This window comes from Hemicordylus capensis, chromosome 6, assembly GCF_027244095.1.
Source record: "Hemicordylus capensis ecotype Gifberg chromosome 6, rHemCap1.1.pri, whole genome shotgun sequence".
Lineage (NCBI taxonomy): Eukaryota > Metazoa > Chordata > Lepidosauria > Squamata > Cordylidae > Hemicordylus > Hemicordylus capensis.
Genome location: NC_069662.1, coordinates 118,071,116 through 118,096,940, shown reverse-complemented (window position 1 = coordinate 118,096,940; position 25,825 = coordinate 118,071,116). Strand labels below are relative to the sequence as shown.

The window sequence follows — 25,825 nt, the reverse complement described above, 5'->3', positions numbered from 1 at the left end:
TGGAGGGTTTGAATGAGATTTATTATTCCCATCCTCTGCTTTTGAAAGGAAGACAACTTGTGTCAGTGAAAGAGATAGGCATGAATGACACCCTGGAATCTGTGCTTTTTGCCTTCCCTGTCATGCTCCCGGAGGTCCCGAATTCCTCCTCTTGATAGTTCATAGAAACGCTTGATTGTATCAGTTTTTGTAAAAGAATCCTGGATGTCAAGCAATTTGGTTTGAGGCCGTTCCACTCCGCAGTTTGGAAGCCATCCTGGGGATGCCCTGCTGTCTGTGATGTCTTGGAGGTCAGAAGCATACTGGAGATCCTGGAGGTTACCATGCTTTTCATAGCATAGATGTTCTACACCTGGTTTGCTGAGGCTGACAGGATTGTCCCACACGATGTATTTGTCTAAACGGGAGGGCTTCAAGTCTTCATAGTAAATAGGATCTGGAGGCTTCAGGAGTTCCTCTGGTTCAGGGGGCACTGTAAGCTGTCTTTGGTACAAGTGCTCTGTTTTCCAGGTATCTGTGATTTTCCGAAACCCTTCCCCTGGAAGGAAACCACTTCCTCCCTGGTAATCTCCTTGAGACTGATTCTGTAGCAAGTTCTCGTTTCTCCTCTTAGTTCTGTTCTCAGTGTTGGGATGCTGCTGAAGTGCCTTTGGCAAAATTTCCCCACAGCTCAATACGCCACCCGAGTAACTGCCTATAGCTGAGTTGTTTGTATCCTGAAGTGGAGGCATTCCTTGTATGAAGTGGACATCCACAGAATCTTGCTGTTGCGTGTTTTCTGCGTGAGGCAGTCTGTCTTGAAGAAAGCGTGCGATACGTCCCTCTAAGGGTCTTACTTGAGATGTACGTGATGGAAATGTTTGTCTCTGAGGAATGAATCATTTAGGAACTGATGACTTTATGTTTACAATAAGTACACTTACATGCAACTCTTCATCTGCATATATTGTGAGAGTGTCGCTACTGCGGGAAAAGCGGGTATGTTAAGAGATATTTGTGAAAAGCCCATGTAACGATTCAGACTGAGTAAAGCCACTGAGCTTCATCTTTGTCACTTCTCTCAATGGAAGGTGCCTTCCATTGACCAAGAAAAATAAGACTGATTACTGCCGCCATCAGTTTAGGATATTGCATGGGGGTGGGGGAAAATGTCATCGTCAAGTTGTTTGGATGTTGTTATGTATTCTTTCCCAGAACAATGTAACTACAGTTCTCACCTTGCAATGGTCTAAGAGAATGTAACGTCTGAAAGTTCTAGGACTTAAAGGGTTATCTTGCATCCCCTTGGACTTGTGCTGACCCTGGCTTTTTGCCCACTCCCTCTATGGGACATAGCTTCGTGTTGAAGAAACTGTAGTTTCAGTGAAGCCAACAACAATGAGAGCTGGATTAATCTCAGCCCAGCTTTCCGAGGCGCTGGGGTGTGCCCATATGCTCACAAGGCTTCTATCTAAAATCACCAGCTGGGTACGGTCACCGCAAACAATAGCCTCTGTTGAGAAGATGGCTGGTGAGTAGCTCAGGAATCTTTATATACACATGTCCTTCTCTTATTTTATTTATTCAATTTATTATATGTCTCTTAAGGACACATGTCCTTAAGCATGGCTTAATCCTTGATAAGTGCCCTTTGAAAATAAGGAAATGAATTGTAAGTGCATCTTTATGTAAATGCAAGGAGAAAGCAACAGTAGACATCATAAAGCTCGGGTCCTTTTCAGGGCCTCACTATCTTTTAGACTCTGTCTCTTGCAGGGTTTTTATCAGCACATATCAATAAAATGATGTCCTGCTAAAAATAAAGCTAATATATAGGATTAGTCTGGAAAGCTATTAGATGCCATACATACCAGTTCGATATCTTTGCCCAGTTCTCCGGTTGCTCTGCCAATTACCTTGGCATCGTAGTCATCCAACAGCAAGGGGTTCATGGGACCTGTGCCTTAAGTAAAACAGATACTGATGTTAATAGAGGAAGTTACAATGTAATCTTTTATTCAGGTTTTCAAAGAGGGCTGAAGTAACTTTTCTATTTTCTTATTTTCTTTGGTTTTTTGTTTTTTGTTTCTTACAATAGAAATAATACATTTGATAATACAGATAACAGTATGATAACCTTGGAAATGGGTGTATATTTAAGCAGACCATTATCTTAATTGGTTGGATTGACTGACTAAAAATATGACCCTAGTTAACTGTCCAGCAAATCTTAATATTTTGTAATACAGGTATTAAAAACAAACTACAGCAAACCTGCAGATGGCAAGCACCATCTTTGAAGATACATTTTCCCCTGTTTTCTCCCACAGAAGGCTTCTTCTGATACAAACATGCACCATCTAAAACAGTCTACTTCTTTTGCTTCAGAATTGTTGTTTATACTCATATGCAAATATAATCAATGGAATAAAACTGTGCAATCAATCAGCTAAGACAGAGGCTTCCAACCAGTGTTCTCTGTAAGAGGGATTCCCAGATGTTGTTGACTACAACTCCCAGAATCCCCAGATGCAGTGGCCTTTGGCTGGGGATTATGGGAGTTGTAGTAAACAGCATCTGAGAATCCCTCTTACAGGGAATACTGCTTCCAACCTTGGGTCCCTATATATGTTGTTGAATTACAGTTGTGGCTGGGAACAGGTGAACAACACCTGGAGGTTTCACACACGGGACTTTTACTTTGAATATCCTCTGAAATGGAGTGGGCCAGTCCTCATATTAGCTGCATTTACCCCAAAGTTCCTGCAGGTTATCAGGGACCAGACATAACCAGACATGACTCTGTCCCCCGTCCCCCCCCCCCCCCCCCGAATTGAGGCTGAGCATTCTGGCTTAGCCCCAAAGTATGTCTGGCTTTTAAAAATCCTGTATTTCTAGCAGCTTTTGAAAAAAACCCTGAGGCTTCTGCTCTGCTCCAACTTTTTCCTTCTATGTGTGGAGGGGCCATTGCTGCTAATTCGGCTTACTTGCACTTTCGTGTTGTTGTTTTTTAAAATGTCTGCTGGATGGATTTCCGTAACACCAAGTGTCAGCAAAGGAGAGTTTGACAGCTCAGTTTGATGTGTTCTTTGAGTGATTTGCAATTACAAGAGCTGGGGGCGGCCGGGGGTTGTGGCAGATTGATCCAATTCTGTGAAGGGAATCCAGAAGGAGAGGGGGGAGGGAGAAATTCCTGAGTTAAATGCAAGCACATGCAAAATGTGGGTCTTCCTTTGCTCTCAAATTTGGTCCCAAACATGCAGATGTTTGGAAACTTAACAATGGAGACTGCAGATTAGATGTAACCTGAGCCCTTTGTGTCTCAACTGATTTTTCTTCATTACAGAGAGGTAGCAATGATTTCACAAAGGCAAGTTCATTTTAAAGACCAGCAAAGATCTGGGTCAGATTTGGCAGGTTGGGGTTAAGTGTTCTGTTGTTTTGTCTTGTCAATTTTGTGGAAATCTGGCTGGCTGTCAAACTTTAAAAAAAGTAATACTGAAGGGAGGTATCTTGCACCTCCAACTGGGATGTGATTGGTTGGAGGAAAAAATGGAGCAAGCAGTGGGAATGCAAATAGGAGAAAGATCACAGGGAGTGCGGGGAGGAGCCCATGACTATGTGAACTGTCCATCTAATCCCCTGAATTAAACTGTTTTGAATCTACTGCAAAGTAGTTTAGCTCCTTGGATACCCTGCGGCATAAAGCAATGTGTGAATAACTCCCTGGGGACCCAAGGCTGAGAACCTCTGAACTAAGATATCTTTAATTCCTGTCTTGATCTCTAGCATTCTGGATATATATATATTTTTAAGTGTACCTGTGTAGTCCCGCTTGTAAGTTGACAGCCAAAGGGACTTCTTGACATTTGCCAGCATGTTGACAGCTCTGGCTGAGATGTTAAGCTCTGCAGGTTTCCAAGCGGATTTAGGAACCTTGACAGGTGAAGCATTTGGATCATTTCCCTGACCAGGACTCTGAGAAAGCTAACGGAAAACAAAACAAAACAAAACAAGTATTTTACAAAACTTGCAGAATGAACTATGTGAGTGAGTGCATGTGAACTTATAAAGCTGCCAATACTGCATCAGAGCGTTGGCCGGGATTCCCAACCAGTGGTACTCCAGATGTTGCTGAACTACAACTACCATCATCTCCAGCTACAATGTATTGGCTGGCGACAGCTCTCCAGGTAGTGGTTTCCCCCAACACCTGCTACCTGAGATGGAAACTGGAACCTTCTTCATGAAAGGCATGAGCTTTACTGCTGAGCTACACTCCTCCCCTTTGAAACAGAAACGGACTGGTAGTGGCTTTGGAGGATTCTTGACAGGGGCCTTTTCCTAGAGATGTCAGGGATTGAGCCTGGGACCTTCTGCATGCAAAACGTATGCTGCCACAAGATGTGGTGACAGCCAACAACCTGGATGTCTTTAAGAGGGGTTTGGATAATTTCATGGAGGAGAGGTCTATCAACAGCTACTAGTTGGAGGGCTATAGGCCACCTCCAGCCTCAAAGGCAGGATGCCTCTGAGTACTAGTTGCAGGGGAGTAACAGCAGGAGAGAGGGCATGTCCTCAACTCCTGTGTGTAGGCTTCCAGTGGCATCTGGTGGGCTACTGTGCGAAACAGGATGCTGGACTAGATGGGCCTTGGGCCTGATCCAGCAGGGCTGTTCTTATGTACCACCCCATTTGGGAGGCTTCTGCACAACACATTTGGAAATCAATCAGGTTTTCAAAATTAAACAGAAAATCTTCACATCTGCTTAGTTGGGAGAAAACAAATGACATAACTAAGATGTTGCTCATACTTGTAACTAAGTATGCTTGTTATATGAGTGACACCTAGTCACTCCAGTGGGCATTACTTCTGTTACGGCAGACATATTTTGATAGTTTAAGCAGGCAGTGAACAACTTCCACCAACTATGTTTATAATGAATGGTTTTGCTTTCCTAAGCCAACTGTTTGATGAATGTTTATTATATTTCTATGCCGCCCCATCTATCGGCTCTGGGTGGTTCAAAACAAACAAAACAAAAACATAATCAATTAAAACTAACAAAGCAACCAAAATAGAAAACAATATAAAACAGTTTTAAAATAGTTTAAAAGCCCTGGAAGGCCAGACCAAAAAAAGGAAAACTTAAGGACTCTCTTGAAGGCCAGTAATGTTAAGCCTTGGCTTTCTGTAGGGAGCACATTTTTCAGCCTAGGAGCAGCTGTGAAAATGGCCCAATCCTGAGTTTCCATCAGATGAGCCAATGGCAGCTGGAGGCGGACCTCTGCAGATGACCTTAATGCGTGGTGGGGGTCATGCAGAAAATGGCACTCTCTATTATTTATTATAAAATAAATAATAAAATAAACCATGCAGTGAGTACCTACATGATAGCACCGATATTGTCCTGGCCACCTTGTGGCCTCCATATTAATCTCCAAAGGTTTGCTGGCATCTTCACTTCTATAGGCATTACCTGAAAAATTCAGGGCAAAACCAGTTGCTCTATGAATTCAAGAAGCTCAGGTATTAAGACACGTCTCTCTCCTAGCTTGAGTTAACGCTGCAAGAATTCTGCTTAAATTTAAACACAAAACTGGCACCTCTCACATCCTTCATTGCTGCTTACAACTAAAAACAAAACTTAAGGTGAAACCAAAGCAGCTCCATTTCTCTGGCCTAGCATCTCTTAAAGCTTGGTCTGTCTATACCATCACTGCAGGCACAGCAAGGAGGAATTGCCAGAGACATTTCTTGAGTGTTTCTATAGAACAGTGTCTGACACCCTGACTAACAAATCATGCGGGGTGTGGAGGGACCCCACATGCAACTCCCCCAATCCTCCTCTGCTTTTTAGGCACTGTTGTGCCAGAGGACTAAGACCTCCAAGTTCTGCTTGTGCTCTGGAAGCCTTGTATAAGATTGGAAACATATCATTGCAGGTCAGTGACTTTCTTAACCCTCTGGCGCAACAACACACTGAAGGAGTTGCACGTGAGCTCCCAGCCTTTCCCTGCAGAGGCTTCTTGCACACATGCTTTGTTAGGAGGTCAGCCAGTGATTCTGAAAGACAGGTGTGCATTGTATAGCCCTGCTAACTGAGTAAGGAGGCACCTTTTAAAGTGGTGATTCTCTCATATTGAGTAAGGGGAGAACGACGGGATGATTTTCACACAGGACTTTTTAAAGCAGCTCTTAAAACAGCTTTAGCTCGCATCCCCTCCAGAATGGAGGGTGTGCATTCACATATTGGGCAGATTTACCCTGAAGTCCCTCTGAGCTATCGAGCAGCACTTCACACACAATCTGGGTTTTTCACTGCACGTTAGAGTGCAGTCCGATTTATATCCGGGGTTAAAAAAATTAAAAAATCCACTTTCTGCATTGGGTTTTTGGGATAACGTTGAGATTACAGTAAAGCCTCCCAGAAAACTTGCGGTAAAGCCTGCTGGGTGGAGAATTCCCTGGCCCTAGTCAACGCCAGCACAGCATCCCTCCAGTGGCTGCTGCTGGTGACTATGTTCTTCTTTTTAGATAGTGAGCCCTTTGTGGACAGGGAACCATCTCATTTATTTATGTATTTATGTAAATAACTTTGAGAACTTTGGTGGAAAAGTGGTCTATAAGTATTCATAGTTGTAGTATAGTTATTGCAGCATCCTGGTTGCAGTGCTAAAGCTTGCACCTCTTGAGGCGAGTCTCACCATCAGTGAGACTCCCCTGGATGGGGTTTGTGGGGAGAGCGGGCTGGCTTAGCGAGTGCGCAGGGCATCCTGGAGAGACCCCCAGGGCCAGGAGGGCTGGGAGGCTTGTTTCAGCCTCCTGGCGGGGGTCTCCTCATGTGCTGCCGTGGCGTGGAGCCGCGGCGCAGCAATACACGATCAAATAGATGGGGTTAGTGGAGCGCTCGCTCCGCTAACCTTGTCTAAGGGGAGGGGGAATTAGGAGGGTTTTTTTGCTTGGGAGACATGCAGTTCCTGTGGCAGCACATGATCCTCACAAAGCAGGCTAGGCTCCCTTAGCCTGCTTTTGGTGGATCGTGAGAATCTCCTCCTTGTGTTTTTGAAAGCAGCACCATGTATGAATGACCACCAGTGGCCTAGCTTAGTGTATGAAGTAGCTTTGGTCTTGCGGTAGCAAGCATGACTTGTCCCCTTAGCTAAGCAGGCTCCACCCGGGTTGCATATGAATGGGAGACTAGAAGTGTGTGAGCACTGTAAGATCTTCCCCTCAGGGGATGGAGCCGCTCTGGGAAGAGCGGAAGGTTTCAAGTTCCCTCCCTTGCTTCTCCAAGTTAGGACAAGATTTTCTAGGAGAGGAGAGCTGGTCTTGTGGTAGCAAGCATGACTTGTCCCCTTAAGCTAAGCAGGGTCTGCCCTGGTTGCATATGAAAGGGAGACTAGAAGTGTGAGCACTGTCAGATATTCCCCTCAGGGGATAGAGCCGCTCTGGGAAGAGCAGAAGGTTCCAAGTTCCCTCCCTGGCTTCTCCAAGATAGGGCTGAGAGAGATTCCTGCCTGCAACCTTGGAGAAGCCGCTGCCAGTCTGTGAAGACAATACTGAGCTAGATAGACCAATGGTCTGACTCAGTATATGGCAGCTTCCTGTGTTCCTGTGTTCCTGTGAGCTAGGGCTGGCCCGGCCCAATGGGCCATACCAACAAGACAACTATTCAGGGCAGGGGGATTCCAAGGGCTCCTGGAATCTGTAAAATTATCTTAGCTTTGATCTAATGTAAGACTGATGTGAGCAATTGTTATCCCAGTCTTGTTCCCTGCTTCTATCATTCCATAGAGAAAATTGTGCGTTTCTCTCCTTCACTCCATTCACTGGTAGGATACAAGCTGCAACCAGGAATATACTTGAGAAAGAAATACAATCCCAGCTTATGCTAAATCATCATCATCATCATCATCACCATCATCACCATCAGTGTGTGTGTATGCACACACACATGTCTACAACAGCATATTTAAAAACAGTGTTTACCTACAGAAGCAAAACAGCTGTGGCTGTTTCTTTACATGGCTCAGTTCATTACACCATACTGTGATTCGTGGCTTTGGAGTACATAGCAGAATATATATTCACTTTTGCAGAGTGCTTTTAACAATTATTTGGGTGCAGGGATAATCATGTAATAGTCTTCTAAGCTGCAGCTCTGTCAGTATAGTCAATTGTGATGATTTTTTTTTTTTTTTTTGGCCAATAAAGGAACACATAGAGGGAATAAGAAAGAGAGCCTAAGAATTCCTCAAGAGAGGCTATATGCCATTCTTGAGGCCATCATTCTTAAACTGATAAGCTTTGCTTGGAATAGAACTTGTCCTTGGATAGTCTCTTGCAATGCAAAAATAGAGCTTGAACGCCTGTCCACCTCTATACCTCTTAGAGCCAATAAGAAATAAAGAACAGTCAGAAATGGAAAATGTACAAGTTGGGGTGGCTGAAATGCCAATTCTCAGTTTTGTATGGTGTGCTGCAAATCTTGTTTGTTAACCAGGCAACAATCACACTGCCTACTTAAGCATTCTTATTCAGCATTGTGAGGATGGGTGGCTAGAGAGACCAGCTCTTTAATTCAATTTGACCTGCTGATTAATGTCATTAGCCCTAAATGATTAAAAGCTGCTTAAGATGCCAGCAAGCATATCTATGCTTTTAAACTGGATAATTGTGTTGTAGTTTAAGTATTCTGGTGGGGCTCTGCCTTCTAGCAACTGGAGAACCTTGGGGTTGATCATACCTTCTCTGAAGGTAAAGTGTGCCATCGAGTCGGTGTTGACTCCTGGAGACCACAGAGCCCTGTCTTTGTGGCTGACTTTGGTAGAATACAGGAGGGGTTTACCATTGCCGTCTCCCACACAATTTGAGATGCCTTTCAGCATCTTCCTATATCGCTGCTGCCCTCTGGGAAACATACCAGCGGGGATTCGAACTGTCAACCTCTGGCCTGATAATTGAGTCATTTCCCAGCTGCGCCATTAGGTGGCTTCTTAACAACAACAAAAAGACACTGGAGAACATGGAAAGCATCTTTAAACTAAATCAACTGATTGATGCTTTACCTCTGATGTTAAGGTTCCGACAAGCATGGATGTAGGGATGAAAAGGCCGATAGCGGCTCTCAACAAGATGAGTACTTTGAATGGGTAGCTTATGTTCTGGTCTGCTCGCACATCTAGAGAACACAATAGATCTTATAAATATTTGACAAGGACACAAAGCGAGTAGTAGTACATTCTCTCAGATATTGTTAATATCACAAAAAAAAATGTGGTTCCTTAGAATAAGGTATAGCGGTGGAGGGTGGGAGGGAAAGAATCCCAGCTCATTCTGTCTTGCCTCCCTTTCCCTAGCATGAAGTTTTTCCACACTGGCCCTTCTTCCTCCGGGTGATGATGATTATTAATGATAATGATAATGATAACAATAAATTCAGCCATCCCAGGCCCTTGGGAAGGACTCGATGTCTGGATAAAACAAACCAGCCAATAACACCTGTCTGACTGTGTGAACAAGAAATAATAATAATGATTAATAATAATAATTAATAATTAATAATTTTATTTCTATACCACCCTTCCAAAAATGGCTCAGGGCAGTTTAAGTGAAATAACAAACAAATAAGATGGAACCCTGTCCCCAAAGGGCTCACATTCTAAAAAGAAACTACAAGGCTACAATCCTGTGCACACTTAGGAGTGAGCCCAATTGAACACAGTGGGACTGACTTCTGAGTAAAATTCAGGACTGGGTTGCACATGAACTCTTGCTTTATTTCTTTTTGAACTTTAAATTTCAGGACGGGTAGGAATGGGAACAGCTGCACTCAGGAACATAGGAAACTGCCATATACCGAGTCAGACCATTGGTCCATCTACCTCAGTATTGTCCACACAGACTGGCAGTGGCTTCTGCAAGGTTGCAGGCAGGAATCTCTCTCAGCCCTATCTTGGAGATGCCAGGGAGGGAACTTGGAACCTTTTGCTCTTCCCAGAGCGGCCCCATTCCCTGAGATGAATATCTTAAAGTGCTCACACATGTAGTCTCCCATTCATATGCAACAAGGATGGATCCTGCTTAGCAAAGGGAACAAGTCATGCTTGCTACCACAAGACCAGCTCTCCTTCCATGTTGGAAGAAGCAAGGTACACTGGAAGGACAAAACTATGAAACTGTCTTCTCACAAGTGCCACTACCATACGGTGATGTCTGACTTCATTAAAGGGCACAACAGCCTCTCAATGCACAATCCTCACAGAAGTAGGAGCTGTGCAGGGGCAAAGTTTATATTTTTGCAAGATTTCCATTCCTTTCAAAAGGACTTCTACATGAGAAGTTTCCATTGGATTGCTACAGACTGGACACAATCTATTGACTTGAAAGTGACAAGTCTTTGATAAAAATAAACTGAAAATAATTCTGGCCAAGAAACAAGACAACAATTTCAAAAGAGATATTAGTGATAACAAGAGAGTAATTCTGTTTCTAGCCAAGATAATTCTGACCAAGAAACAAGACATTAGTGATAATTTTTTCATCTCCTTGCAGGGTACTGTAAAAATAAAACAGAATGTTCTTTTTTAACAGGGATGGATATAATATAATATACATATATACCTACTTGACTGAATTCTCTGGCAGGTCTGGAAGTCTATAATGGCAGAGAGAAAAGTCAATCACTTAAGTATCTCTATATATAATTCTCTAAGGCGTACACGTGGCTAATCCTGTGCATGGCAGCTCTCATGAGAGTTTGCGAACAGAAGCACTGTGGTGATTGGGCAGTGGAGATTCCATATGCAGATAGGGAGGAGGACCCTGTGGGAGCAGAAGCACCATGGTGATTGGGCAGTGGGGATTCCATATGCAGACAGGGAGGAGGAACCTGTGGCACCATGGTGATTGGGCAGTGGGGATTCCATATGCAGATAGGGAGGAGGAGCCTGTGATGGTTAAAGTCAGCTGGAATGCAACTGTTACTGGTTGGAAGATGTTCTTGATTGTAGAGGAGAGGAATATATATATAGTGGCAGGGGTCTGCGAAGAGAGGGGCCATGAGGGAGGAAAGAGGAAACAAGATGAACAAGATCTGTTAACTCAGGAAGGGGGAGAGAAAGAGAAAGAGGAGGGAAGGGAAGAAAGATGCAGGGGAAGAGCGAGTGGAGGAGAGAGAAAAAGAAGGGAGGGAGGGGGAGAGAGAAAGAAGGAAGGGCGAGGGACTGGCCTGAGCCTGTCAGCAGCCTGAGGGGAACGAGAGGCCATGGCGATACCTATTGGCAGCAAGGAAGGGCCCAGTTAACCACTGATGCTGTTTGGGGCTACCGAGGCCATTGGCAGAGGCAGGCAGGCAGGCAAAGGACTGACCTGGGCCTGTCAGTGGCCTAAGGGGAATGAGTGGCCGTGGTGGTGGCGGCAGCGAGGAAGGGCCTGGTCAACTGCTGCTGCTCCTGTGGGGAGGAGCAGGAGCGGGACTGAGGTGGGGAGGTCTCTGGGGATAGGGGGCTCCAGCTTGGCCAATAGGTGCCAGCAATGCTGCAGCCGCCACCAAGAGGGGTGAGGGGGATGGAGTAAAGGGATGGAGGAGTGACCAGGAAGGGTGAGGGGGATGGAAGCAACCGGATGGAGGAGGAGGAGGAGGAGGAGGAGGAGGAGGAGGAGCGCAGCTCAGGTGAGGATGTAGAGATCTCTGAGGTGAGGGGGGCTGTGGCAGTGGGTGAGGGGAGCAATCAAGTACTGGCATGCAGATGCTCTGCATGGGTTAAGCTCCTATATATATATTCTGTAATCATGCATATGGTAGCCAAAGAATCAGAGGATTGTATCCATGGATACTAGCAGTTCATATTTCATATGCTTTGGCACTAGAAAGTTGTCCATACAACTGCAAACCCATAGAATGGGAAGGCCAAGGTGGCTGGACATGATTTGAAGGTTACTGGACTGTTCAGAGCAGCTGTAACTGGCTGACAACAAAATTATGTATTTTGACCTTTGTAGATTTCACCCTTATACTACAGAGCTCTATAGCTAACAGACATGTTTAAGAGATCAATAGATATTTAAGGCAATGAAAGTTATTACTCTGAGTGCTGCTTTTGTTTTGTTAAAAGGTTTCTTGAAGAGGTCTGTACAAAAAAGAGGCTAGTGCCTGCTTGATGCACCTTTTTAAAGGAAAGGGTGGGGGGGGAGAACGAAACATCAGTACTGAAAGAATTTAGTTGGCTATAGGTACAGGCAGTTAAGTACTTAAAATATAACTGTTAAATTTACTCAGAAGAAACATCGGATACACAAGGCCAAATAGAAAGAAAAATGTCTTTATACAAGGAAATATTTGAATAATTGATATAAAAAACCAGCAGCACCCTTCAAGAATATCTTAAGCAGGCATTCCAAGTCAAAGACCATAATGCTAGAAATGAAACACAAACACAACTCATTCAGTTAAACACTCACCAACCTTCACATTGGTTGAATTGTCTGGCTTGGAAATGAGCACGATGGCTCACAGACTGCGTAAGATACTTACTCACATATTACTGGGCAAAGAGCAGCTTTGGGGAAAGGCACCATTTTAACTGAAAAAACAGTATGGGAGATCAGGGTTAACCCTCCCAATGCCATTCACATTTATGAATGCCCCCCCCCCCCAATCAGGGATTCCCAACCTCTTTTTAGGTGATGGTTCACATTTATGAATTAACCCCTGCATAAACGACTCTCCTGCCAGCAGAGAAGTAATAATGTAATGCAGGGTGGGTTGGAACCTTTCTCTCATATGTACTAGCATATTTTACTTGCAGTGATGTTTTTATGCAGGCATATTCCCCCTCCCACCAGCAGTCTGAAGTGGTATAGCCTATTCTACCATTTCATTCTCTTCCACGGTAGACCAGGCCTACATTCTCTAGCCCAGAGATTCCAAAGCTTGAGTCCCTAGATACTGTTGTTCTGCAACTCCCATCATCTCCAGACACAACTGTGGCTGGGGATGATGGGAGTGGTAGTCCAGCAACAACTGAGGACTCAAGCTTGGGAATTCCTGCTCTAGCCTGCTGTTTCAAGCTGGCTGGAGCCAGATACAACCAGGAGCATTACAGACACTTCAGGAGAAGTGTGTCTATTTCATGCAGGACTGTCTTTGCATTGTTGAAATTTAGCAGTGGAACTTTATTCAGGGACCCAACTCAGGACTGTATGTGGGCTGTGCTAGCAATTCCTAAGACTTTGCTAGCTGTTCCTAGGGAAAACCGACCTTAAGTATTCCCTGTAGAACTTTAACTTATTTCTAAATGTTCTGAATACTCAAACTTAAGTATTTAAGTTTAGCCTAGGTTTTATTTTTCATTTTCTATTTGTAAAACGTGTGCCAGGATTTGGTGCCACCAGGTGGTAAAACAAAATAGTGCAATTTTAATCCTGCACCATGCAAAATCAGTTCATCCTTAGCAAAGGTTTTAAACTGGCTATATTTTAGGAACATAGGAAGCTGCCATATACTGAGTCAGACCATAGGTCCATCTAGCTCAGTATTGCCTACACAGACTGGCAGCAGCTTCTCCAAGGTTGCAGGCAGGAGACTCTCTCAGCCCCATCCTGGAGATGCTAGGGAAGGAACTTGGAACTTAAATGCTCTTCCCAGAGTGGCTTGATCCCCTGCTGGGAATATCTCACAGTGCTCACACTTCTAGTCTCCCATTCATATGCAACCAGGGTGGATCCTGCTTAGCTAAGGGGACAAATCATGCTCGCTATCACAAGAGCAGCTCTCTTCAGTTAACAGCCAGTTCTCTGGAAGTGCTGAACACCTGCATTCAAAGTGGGGGGATGGGGTGGGTGTGGACCCTACCTCTATATACTATTTAAAGTCAGATATTTCAGTCCACCAATAGCTGTTAGTCATTTTGGTTATATTAAACCTTCTGATTCAGATGCATCTTTATATATATTTCTCTGGCATACCCATCGCTAATCCCATGTGTGGCAGCTCTTGCGAGAGTTCGTGAGCTGGATAGTGATGGGGACAGGGGAGAAAACAGTGGTGGCGGCGTGCTGGCTGGCTGCTTGGAGGAAACAGCTGGCTGGCCTGTGGGCCGGCCAGTGGTCAAGAGGAGGAGAAGGTGGGCGAGAAGGTGGGTGGGTGAGGAGGTGGCCACCAGCGGGAGTTGGTGAGAGGTGATAGGCCGGTTGGTGGGCAGGGGAAGTGGTGGGCAGCAGGTGGCCGGGTTGCTGGCTGGCCGGCAGGGAAAATAAGTGTCAGAAGGGGGGGGGTGGAGGGTAAGGGAGAGAAAACAGCTGCGGCAAACTAGAGGTGCAGATGCTCTGTGCCCAGCCCAGCTAGTATGTTATTAAATCCTGCTTGCTGGGGAGCAGGAGGAAGGGAGGGCTGTTGTCTTTATCCCCTAGTTGCAGGGAGATGTCTTATTGAAAACATCTGGATAGCTGCTGTGAGAAGCAGGATGCTAGACTTGATGGACCTCTGTCTGATCAGCTGGCTCCCTCCCTGGGATCTCCAAGATAGGGCTATGAGAGACTCCTGCCTGCAACCTTGGAGAAGCCGCTACCAGTCTGTGTAGACAATACTGAGCTCAGGGGCGTAACTACTATTAGGCAAGGGGAGGCAGCTGCCTAGGGGCCCCCATGCCTCGAGGGGCCCCCCAGAGGCAAGTCACATGACTCCCCAACACCCACAGGGCTTCGGTGCCGTGGAAAAGCCAACCCCAAGTTCGGAGCAAAGGCGGCATGCATGCAGCAAAGTCCTTGTCTGCAGAAGCAACTCTGAGCCGGGAGCGCTCTTCCCCATGGGAGGGTGGAGGGACGGGGTTAAAGTGAGGGAGTGGAGTTTTCTAGAGAAGCTGGCATAATGGGGACGTGAGTGTGAGTACACTATATATTGTGAAGTGTGTGTATCAGCGAGGGGCCCATTTTAAAATTTTGTCTCTGGGCCCACTCCAGCCTTGTTACGCCCCTGACTGAGCTAGATGGACCAATGGTCTGACTCAGTATAAGGCAGCTTCCTGAGTTCCTTATGGGGTGAACTTGACCAGTGATCACATCCCTGGCTGGTATTAGGCACTCCCTTTTTATTTTATTTTATATTTATATACTGCCCTTCATCCTTAGACCCCAGGGTGGTTAACAAGAAAAGAAAAACAATTCAATAAAACCAGAACAAATGCAGCTAAAAATGTAAAAAGAGCAAGGGACAGCTCATTGGCTAAAAACCAGAAAAAAGGGCTGTCTTTTTATCTACAAGATAAAAGATACACACATTTAGAGTGAGGTTTGCATGATCTACAAGACAGTGAAAAAGCATTGCCCTCACTGATTTGGTTTCATGATGATGTCATGATGACATATGAAGCCAAATAAGAGTGAAGGTGATGTTTTCCTTTCCTGACTGTGGAGCAGGACTACACAATTTACACCCTCCTGTAGATGTTGGAGTGCAATTTCCATAATCCTTGACTATTGACCACTATGTTGGGGTTATGGGAGCTGTGATGAGTCATGAGTTACTCTATGCTTTGCTGGGATCTACCCTCAGTAGAAAGTTTGCTCTGATCCCAATCTAGGAGCATGCCACTCCTGCGAGGTAGGCTGTCACCAGTTGAAGACTGATCTAAAGCCACTGACCAGACTTAGACATGGCTTCAACAACCTAGAACTGTCTGGCTTAGGACTTGCATGACTATATAGCTGAGTTCCATGCAGCCCAGCTCCAGATAAGAATATGTTCTAAAAAGTCAACAGTAGTGCATGACCTTATGAGACACATGGGGAAGAGTTTTTCAAGTAACCCTCCAGAACTTTATAAACCAGACTGAAGCCACTTCTAAGTATATTAACTTTATTAAGAAACGGGTTGCACACAGAACAAGGAATTGGGGAAAATAGGGGGAAATGGAAGTAAAGAAAGGCACATGGGAATTCAAAAGAAAATACAAAAACATTAGTAAGTAATAGTTTATTATGGTCCACGACCAGTCAAAATACACACAAAGCATAAGTCAACATAATATAACAAAATCAAAACAGTAACTTAGTGGCACTGTATCAAATGATAATAAAATTCAGTTACAGCTAAGTTAAGTTGTCCCCTTAAAACATTAACTAACTCGGACCGAGTTTTACCTTGGTCCAACAGTAGGCAGGTCCTTGGCTGAGAGAGGGTTAATATCTGCAGCCTCTCCCCTGGAACACCCGTTGGCAGATGGAAAATGGTGAACACTGGCCAGGCCCTTGCCATCTCTTTTTATAGACATTAGGGAGGGGAAAGGTTGTCTTCCTCTTCCCAGGATAGACAGCTCTTGGATCCAATGAGAAATCCTGACACAGCTCTGGGGTGCACCTAGGTAATTTTGGAGCCTGGATCACCTAAAGGCCTTTGGAGCCCCCACCCTGCTTTGGAGACACCCCCCCTGCTCCCCGGACAGGATTTTAAACATGTGGGTTCTTGAAAATGCAAACAGCAACTGAACTCACAAGCATATAAGGATATAAAACAGGTATATTCATGCAAATATGCATCAGCAGAAACATTTCAGCAGCGATACAGGAAGATTCTGAAAGGCATCATCTCATACTACGCGGGAGGAGGCAATGGCAAACCTCTTCTTTATTCTACCAAAGAAAACCACAGGGCTCTGTGGGCACCAGGAGTCAAAATTGACTTGACGGCACACTTTACTTTACATCCCACATATTTCTTTCCCCACTCCCCCCTCTGTCTCTAAAGCAGAGGTCATGCTTGGCCAGCACAACTCAGGACAGAATACAGAGTATTTGGAGGCCCCCAGTGGGTGTGGAGGCCCTGGACTTGGGCCTGGAAGTCCAGGTAAGAGTGCCTCTGATATCTCTGATGTCATGCTGGTTTGGGGCCAGTTGGGATTTGAGATTTTCCCTCTAAACCGGAGACTCCTCCAACTTAATGGGCCTAAACTTACATGTCTAAAGGTGGGTCTGGTTTGAGCCGGCTACCTATTGTGAATAAGGGTTTAGGCCTGTACCTTGATGGCCTTGTCCCTTCAATGACAAAGTAAGAAACTGCCCCACTTCAAAAGGGAGGGATGTTCCCCATGCAGAGCACTCAGAGTGGAGTGTATGTGTAAGACACTATTGAGCTAAGATGGAGATCTGCATTTCATCACAGGAGCTGTATTCTAAAAAGAGATGGAAGGCTGAAGTTGTGCAGCCCTGCTCCGATGTCTTGTGGGTTTTTATTATTTTTTAAAAGGCACCTAACAGCAGCCTGGAGCACAATTGCTGCTGCCTCCTGGGTGCTTTCCAGATTACTCGCCCAACAGCGGTAAAATGCTTCAGTGTGGTCAGAGCACATTGAAACTGTAAATTAAGGCTGTTGTGCAAAACCACCAGCAGGGGGAGCAGTCCTGTGAAAACTCCACAATGGGAAAATACAGCTTTTTTGTGCTGCCCATGCAATGTTATAGGACTGCAACGCAGCAATAAAATCCAAAAGAAGGCATCAGAAATGTGAAGAGCACCTTGCTGACAGTGCAGTGACTGTGATGTCAAAACACAGACTGTTCGGAAGAAGACTTAACGGACACATAGAGACACTGTTGTAGTGTCCAATCTGGAAAGCACCCAGAATCATGAAAGAGGTAATGGTGAAAAAGGTGACTGAAAGGGTTGGAGTATGTGGAACCCTTTGGAGCTCTCCCAGAAGCTCCTCATTTGAACTTTTTAACCTTGTAAAAAAACAAACATTAAATGGTTGAAAGACACAGAACATAAAAACCTACCTGACTGGGGCATCCCTGGTACTGCCATAGTAGAGGTGTTCATGATCAAACTTATAAGGTGGCTCATAGTTCCTGTGAGATTCTGGCAGCATGGGCTCACTCCCTCCAGATTCTTGTCCTGCTTTCAAGACGGGCTTGCACAACTGGAATGTATTCCTTAGTTCTTCATATCTGAAACCAGTCCAAACTTCTTGAAAGAGCAAGTACAGGAATTACACTCTAAACTCTTACAGTGTTATTGGGCAGATATAAAATACTTTGCCATCAGCCTAGTTCAAAAACTTATGGCAAAGCAATATGTCCTGCACAGCAAACTAAAATTGCCAGTCTTTGGGCAATTAAGAAAATTGTTTCTGTGACAGAACTTTAACATCTGATGTTTTTAACGTTTAATATTTTAATAACAGAACTTTAACATCTGAGGTTTTTAGGTTTCTTTTAAAAGTTCCCATTAAAAGTTCCCATTAAAAGTTCCCGTTTCATTTATTCTGTTATTGAATCTGGTTGGAAGTACAATGCTGGACTAGGTGGGCCTGAAACAATCCTTACATTAATAGAATTCAAAAGATCAATCGTGTTTTTTGTGGCAATGATACTGCGTAGGCTGAAATCAAGGGAAATATTAATAAATCATCTGCGACTTCTCCCTCCAGGTTATTATGCTGAAAGAGCGACCTTGTTGCCATGCCTGCCTCTTCCCATTGCATTCCATTGTACCCCCAGATTGAATCTTGGATATCTGTAATGATGGGAGGAGAGCTGGTCTTGTGCTAGCAAGCATGACTTGTCCCCTTAGCTAAGCAGGGTCCACCCTGGTTGCATATGAATGGGATACTACATGTGAGCACTGTAAAATATTCCTCTTAGGAAGTTCCCTCCCTGCCATCTCCAAGATAGGGCTGGGGGAGATTCCTACCTGCAACCTTGGAGAAGCCGCTGCCAGACTCAATGAAAGGAAATAAGTCCTTCTGACCAGGTTCTTCTTAGTGCCCCAAGGTCATTAGTGCAATCATAAGGGACTAGGAAATACCACTCTGATAGCCACTGCCCTGAGCATGTAGATAGTGCCAGAGAGACAAAGCTTTGGAACACTGAGATTGAAATGTAGATTTTCTTTCTCTTAATGAACGAACACCCAGACATACCAAGTAACCAGGGACAGATTCCCTTGCATAGAGAAGACTTTTAAATTCAGTCAAGTGAGTCATGCTGAAAATTGGTACCATCCCCATGTAGTTTTCACCTTTGGGAGATCACCTATTCAGCCTTTTGTTTTAAGAGGAATGTCTAAGAGAACATCCATAGGAAATTAACTAAGTTTGGTATGCATATACTATGATGCCTCCCCAGGAAATCAAAGACAATAATTAATAAAGCAATTCCTCAACAGAGCAAACTCCCTGTCAAAAGTGTAAAATATATTTCCCAACTACAAAATATTTTTCCAACTACTGATTAGATTGGACTTGACGACCAGAGCCTCATGATTAGATTAATCTCACTGGTTGAGTCTAACATCCAAAGTGATATCCACCTTCAGGCTATTCAGTTTATCTGAGTTTCCCTTAGAAACAATAGCTAGCACTGGAAGGCATCAACACCAAGATTAGAATTTTACAAGGTGGAAAGTGCTGAGCCCTCTCAAGCTTGACCCCAGGGACATATCTAGGGTAGGGCAGGCAGGGCACGTGCCCTGGGCGCCACTTGAAGGGGGGACGCAAATTCCTAATATTAATTTTTTTTTTAAAAAATGGCCACCAAAAACGAAATGGCCACTGCACATGCTCAAATGGCCTCTGTGAGGCCCTAGGCCATGCCAGGCCTCACAGAGGCCATTTGAGCTTGCACGATGGCCATTTTGTTTTCAGTGGCCATTAAAAAAATTATTTTAAAAAATGGCCACTGCACATGCTCAAATGGTCTCTGTGAGGTCCTAGAGGCCAGCGGTGGGAGGGGTAACCTTTGCAGACACCCACCGCCCACAGCCTATAGGAAGTGCCCCAAAGGGGCTACAGGTTAAAAAAAAATTAATTTAATATAATATAAGTCACTGTACACATGTTCAGTTTAGCACTATGTACAGAGAATCAGGGCTTGTGAATACTGAGCTGAAGCTTATGAGCTAAGATTGTATTCATTTGCTCTTACTTTGCTTCTTATGATAAGTGAGTTAAATGTGGTGTCTTAATAATATGGCTATTAATGGTGAGTTTGTCTTTGAATCAGTGTGAAATCCTTAGTATTAAGGTCCACTGGGAGTTTCTTGCTCTCTTTCTCTCATTTTAGCTATCTTTCTGAAATACTAGAATATATTCCAAGCAGTGACACAGTTTACTCTGCATATCCTTTAATAATTTACAGAGTATCTGGGAAAAGCCAAATTCTCCATTTATTTTTAAAACTTATGTAATAGTGATGCTACAATGCATAGTAGAGAATTAGATAGTCACTTCTGTTTAGTTTTCCAAGTACACCTCCACATAGTATTTGGGTATTTCATGAGCCCCAGCATACTGAAATTGGTAGTTTTCCAGCATTTTCTGGTCTGGCTACATCCACTGCTAAATAGTTTTTGAAATTTTAAAAGATTAACGAGCTTGACTTATATTTTTCAGCTGATATTATAGTAAAGTTATCTGAAAGATGGGTGTCAGATGTTTGGACAGGGGGTGCAATTTCAGTGCTTGCCCTAGGTGCTATTTTCCCTAGATACGCCTCTGCTTGACCTCGAAAGCTCAGTCTTTAGGATATTTTTTTAAAAAAACCCTCTTAGAATGAGTACTTTGTACGGTTCTTGGATACAGGATTCACCCAGCTTCACATCATTCTGTTCCCAAGGATTGAGGATGCCCATCTCTCACTAATCCAAACATCCACCCCACTGAAAGCCTGGGGGGGAGGGTGCATACTGTGAATGCGTCCTAGTCCCAAGCCTGAGAAATCAGCCTGAGCTGAAATCACTATTTTGGGGCCCCCTCAATAACTTGCAAGCTGAGAACCTAGCTGCCTGGAGTTTTCCCTTGCCAGGCAAATCTCCCATCTCATTGCTTTAGTACAAAGCAAAGCTAGAAGACAGGTAGCTATAGAACTATTTCTTTATTGTCACTTTTTCTGTCCCTCTCTCTCGCTCCCATTTCCTAGTGCCCACAACTGTATCTCTTGTCCCTCGGCGCTAGCCTGTAAGTGTATATTAGCAGCAACACTATGCTATTCTCAGAACATTAACCCCCTAAGGGAATATCACTGTCAGCAAATCTGCTGTGGTGCTAACTTCTGCCTTTCACCTGTAAATCTCTGTTCTTTAATAAAACTCAGTTTTGTTTGTAAGAAACCTGCTTGTACTCTATTGTGCCCTTTTGAGTACTCCAGATAAGGATTATTGTTCACAGTCAGCTTTTTCTGATACCTCAGTGTATAATTTGGCTGTTTGCAGTTTTCACTAAGTTGAGTTAATTCACCATATTAAGCCAAAGCATAGTCATGAAGAGTGGTAACTACCACAGCCTGGTAATAGATTTATTGGTGGAGAAGGTGTATGCAGCTATAAAAACTGGTAACAGTTATTGGTGGAGAATGCGGGCAGGCAAACCTAAACATTATTGTGCAGATCTAACAAGTGTATGGGTACCTATACTCCTAGTGCTGGTGCAGAGATACCTTTTTCCTTCTGTAGATTTAGTTGTTATACAGCTGGGCTGAAAACAGAGGCTATGAAGTATGGTTGAAGGAGCTGGGTGCATTTAGACTGAAGAAGAGAAGACTAAGTGGGCATATCTTAAGAACTGTCACATAGAAAGAGTGGACTTGTTCTCTGTTGCTCCTGAGAGCAGGACTGGAACCAGTGAGTTGAAATTACAAGGAAGTAGATTCAGGCTAGACATTAGGAAGAATTTCCTAATAGTAAAAACTGTTTGACAGTGGAATAGTCTGCCTCATGCAACATTTATGTGTGAACAAGGATTGCCAGAGAAAACCCAGATGTTTTCCATCCTTCAAGGACAGTCTTACACTCTGGCCCGTGCATAAGATGCAGTCTACACATCCATAAACTGATAAAAAGCACATGTTAAATGTCTACTAGTTGATGTGTTGCCATTTATAGCCCAATCCTAGGTTTACTCAGAAGTAAGTTTCAATGAATCCAGATTCAAAAGGCCTACGCTCAAGTAAGTGTACATATTGTAATCACAAGTATTAAATGACAAAAGAAAATTGGCTAGACACAAATGATGGAAGAAAGAGAAGCCAACAATGTGTTGCTATTTCTTACCTATCTGCTGGCATAGGTGGGCCTGGAGGAATATGCAGTGGAGTCAGGTGATGAGTAGATTCTAAAGTTTTTATCTCTAAGGCTGTTCCATCTTGTACATTATTGTAATATGACATGCCTGGATGCACCTCCATCTTTAATAGCTACAGAGAGGATTTATAGATGTACAATCTTCTACGTTTGTGTAGTCTGAACAAATAATTGCTGTTTGAATAGGTAATTGGAACTGAATTTGCAACAGTGCCTGACTCCTTTCATTTCTGAAACAACAATAAAGTAATGAAAACCTTAAAACTAATAACCACCTCCCCAGAAATCTCCTCTAAAATAAAATGGCACCATTTCAAATAAGCAAGGTCCTGATTGCTCTGCAAAGGTATTAGTGAGAATATATGAACAATAACAGAAGGGACTAGATACGTGCAAACAGGTTTGATGTTGAACCGGTTCAGTTCAACTGTTTGGGGTCGAACCGAACCACCCCGTTGGGTGGTTCAGTGGCATGACCTAGGCCATGCAGAGGCCAATTGCACAGGTGTGGCAGGCTCCATGCTGTGCTGGAGGGGGAAGGCCCGAATGGGCCAAAGAGCTGGCTGAATGGGCCAGTTTGGGAAGCAAGGAGGCTGGCAGGTGGAGGGGGAACCCCTGCGGATTCCACCAGCCACCTAGAGCAAGTCCCCCAGAGGGGGTGAGTTCACACACACACACACACACACACACACACACACACACACACACATCCCACTGGACCAAACCAAACTGGGGGTGTGTGTTTCGAGGGGGTGCCGGACCAAACTGGTCCGGTCTGGTTCAGGTCCGGTCCAGACTAGAACCAAACTGGGCCAGCCAGTTCCATGCACAGCCCTAGAAGGGATGAAGTTCTTGCGGAGGGGAGACCTCTTTCAACTTGTACCAAATGGAATATGCATGGAAGACAGTTGCTGTTGGGAGAACTGTCCATCTTGCTATGGTGACCATAGCATGAGCATTGGTCCTTGCTTTTGTTTTCCTTAAGAAATAGTTGTGGTAGTAGCCCCACACATTCAAAAGTTTTGTTTGTCCAGTATTGCTAACAGGGATGTCACTATTGTATTAGTGTCTTTTTTATTATATACTTGGGGACAAAGTAGATGTGATTTCAATCATATTATTGGCTCAAGTATGCTTGTTTCCCCTCATTATAAACGGCATGCACAGGATACAGGGTATGAATCAGGACCATGGTGTGTGGAGATGAATGCTTTAATCCTGCTCCCTACTATGGTCTCAACCTGGATTGCTCACTTCTGTGCATGCTATTTCCCTTAGGGGAAAAAGCTCCCACTGGAACTAATGGAAGCGTCCCCCTAGGGCAAATAGCATGTACAGAGGGAAGGGGCGACCCAGATTGTGATTGCATGGGGGTTAAAACCTGCTCTCCTCCGCTGTGGTCCTGATCCATATTGTCCCCACATGTACTATTTACAGAAATAAAGGCAAGCAAGCCAATGGGGCTCCTGATGTGATTGAAGAAGGAGGATCTAAACCCTATTCAGATATTATATTCAGATGTACTTGTGTGCAGGAAGACACTGCACACAAGTACAGTTTGTAAGATGGGGCTGTAATCCCTGCCCTGACCCCATCGGTCATTTGTGGCAGTGAGATGCTCATGGCTGGAAGGGTGTCCCTCTGAAGAGTTGAATGCCATAGCTGTAATGGCAGGTACTTCTTTGATGGCAGGCGATTCCAGTCACATCTTCAGATCCATGAGCATCTTATGGATCTTCTAACCAGGAGCTCTTCTAACTAGGAGCAGTGTGCTGCCATGAATGACTGACAGGGTTGGAGTGGGACTTCTGGCCTTGTATTACATACTGTACTCACATACAGCATCTTAGTAATAATGGCTGGATATAGGGCTCTAGTTTGAGCCTAAATCTAGAACTTGAAAACCTGGAATAGAAGCACAGCTCTGAGTGAGACCCAAGGTGCCATACATAGCTCGGTGGTAGAACACCTGCTTTACATGCAGACGGTCCCAGCATCTCTGGATAATGGATCCCAGATCAGGTGCTGGAAACAACCTCTGCGTGAAACTCTGAAGCGCTGCTGCCAGTCACAGTAGGTGATACTGGGCAAAGTGGAACAATGCTCTGATCCAATATAAGGCAGCTTATAGTCATATGTTCACTTGGTGCCCATAAATCACTAGTGACATTTTCTAACACGCATCATGTGAAAAATCATTAGTTCTCTTCCCATCTTCCATTCATTCTGTGCAGTCGTGAAGTCCATACAAGCACTCCCTGAGTTACAAATAGTCAACTTATAAACACCCATACACAGAAACAGATTACAGCTAGTCCCCAACTTAAAAATGCCAACCGGCACATGCAAACAAGTTGGTGCTCTTGGGAGCTATATGTGTTCTGAGTTATGAACATCTGATTTACTAGCGAACTTTTAGAAATCGACCTGTTTGCAAGTTGCGGACTTCCTGTACAAAACAATGGCTAGAAGAGAGAAACCAGCTTTAAGCCTCCAACCTACCTTTCAGTTTATTGCAGTCCAGTGTACTGTGGTTGTTTCCTGGCCTGTCCTCCAAGTAATGTCTGACATCACAATGACTTGGTCATTGGCTCCTCCTGAAATATGTTGTACTGGCAGTTGCTTTTCACCCTTCAAGATTGAAACGGACATGTTTAATCTGGCACAATGTATTATAGACCAATGGCTGCAGAAGAGTGAAATGTATTGCTGTAGATGGGGTGGGGGGAGAGAGAAATTCTTTACTTATGCTATCAGGACTAACCTAACAAGAAGGAAAGTTAATTAAACTAAAGGAAGGGAAATCTAATCTAATTTTGTTTTCAGGCACAACTTTTGTCCCTCTGTCTTGTCACAATGGAAACAGAGAGAGAGATCCAAGAGTAATGAATATATTTTCATTTTCAGTGAAGCCCTATTCAGATGTTGTACGAGTATACAGATATCTGTATGGTGGTACATGTTTTTGTGCGAATGTCCGTACTTGTGTTCATGTTAAAAGTGAACTTGAGTATATGGCCCTAAAATGCACAGTGCAGCTAGGAAGTGTACTGCTGTACCTGTGTTCAGGAGTGGAGCTAGGGGATAGGAGGCCACACCTCTCTCTGGCGGCCCCTCAGAGTGAGGGAGATGATGAAGAAAATAGGGAGGGATGGACAGTGTTCCCTCTAACAGGGATTCCCAGATGTGGTTCACTACAACTCCCAGGATCCCCAGCTGCAGTGGCCTTTGGCTGGGGATTGTGGGAGTTGTAGTCAACCACATCTGGAAATCCCTGTTAGAGGGAACACTGGGGCTGGGGCTGTGGAGCCCTCAGGAACTGGGGGCCCAGGTTCTTTGAACCCTTTAGCTCAATTATAGCTGCACCCTTGCCTGTGTTCAGCGTAATGTGAGAATAACTGTACTTGTGTACAGACCTGAAGCTGTGTACACTGTATTCTTGTCATATGAGTGTTGAATATAACACAATTAGGGCTTGAATGCTGCTTGGATTTGTACTCTTTTTATATATGAACGGAATGATAAAAACATCCCATAATTCTTCAAAACCAGTGTTAATATTTTTGGTGCATAAACTGAATATAACCAGGCTTGTTTGTGAAGCCAGTCCTGCAATAGTGAAACCCAGGTCTCTGTTGCTTTCCTGAGTTCTCAAGTTCCCATTTCCTCTTTGAGAACTTAAGGTGCAGACCTTCTGATTGCTACCAGCAATGTGTGAGTGAGAGAGAAGCTAAGTCATGAGCAGCACTTACTATGAGGTGCAAGTCCAAT

At 44.2% G+C, this 25,825-nt stretch overlaps 1 protein-coding gene across 3 annotated transcripts; it reads right to left on the bottom strand.

Annotated features, from left to right (window-relative positions):
• On the bottom strand, window positions 1-24,686 carry C6H7orf31 (chromosome 6 C7orf31 homolog). Of its 3 annotated transcripts, XM_053262113.1 has the most exons (9): window positions 24,557-24,598; window positions 22,025-22,284; window positions 17,755-17,925; window positions 10,611-10,640; window positions 9,052-9,164; window positions 5,371-5,459; window positions 3,801-3,966; window positions 1,851-1,942; window positions 1-866 (listed from the first exon to the last, which is right to left on the bottom strand). In XM_053262113.1, the coding sequence occupies exons 2-9, from the start codon at window positions 22,156-22,158 to the stop codon at window positions 63-65; spliced, it is 1,599 nt and encodes a 532-aa protein (XP_053118088.1). In that variant the 5' UTR covers window positions 22,159-22,284; window positions 24,557-24,598; the 3' UTR covers window positions 1-62. The 3 variants fall into 3 exon arrangements, with proteins under 3 accessions (XP_053118088.1, XP_053118089.1, XP_053118090.1); XM_053262114.1 differs by lacking the exon at window positions 22,025-22,284 and having other exon boundaries at window positions 24,557-24,686; XM_053262115.1 differs by lacking the exon at window positions 24,557-24,598 and having other exon boundaries at window positions 17,755-17,944; window positions 22,025-22,074.
• Between the last annotated feature and the right edge of the window lie 1,139 nt (window positions 24,687-25,825).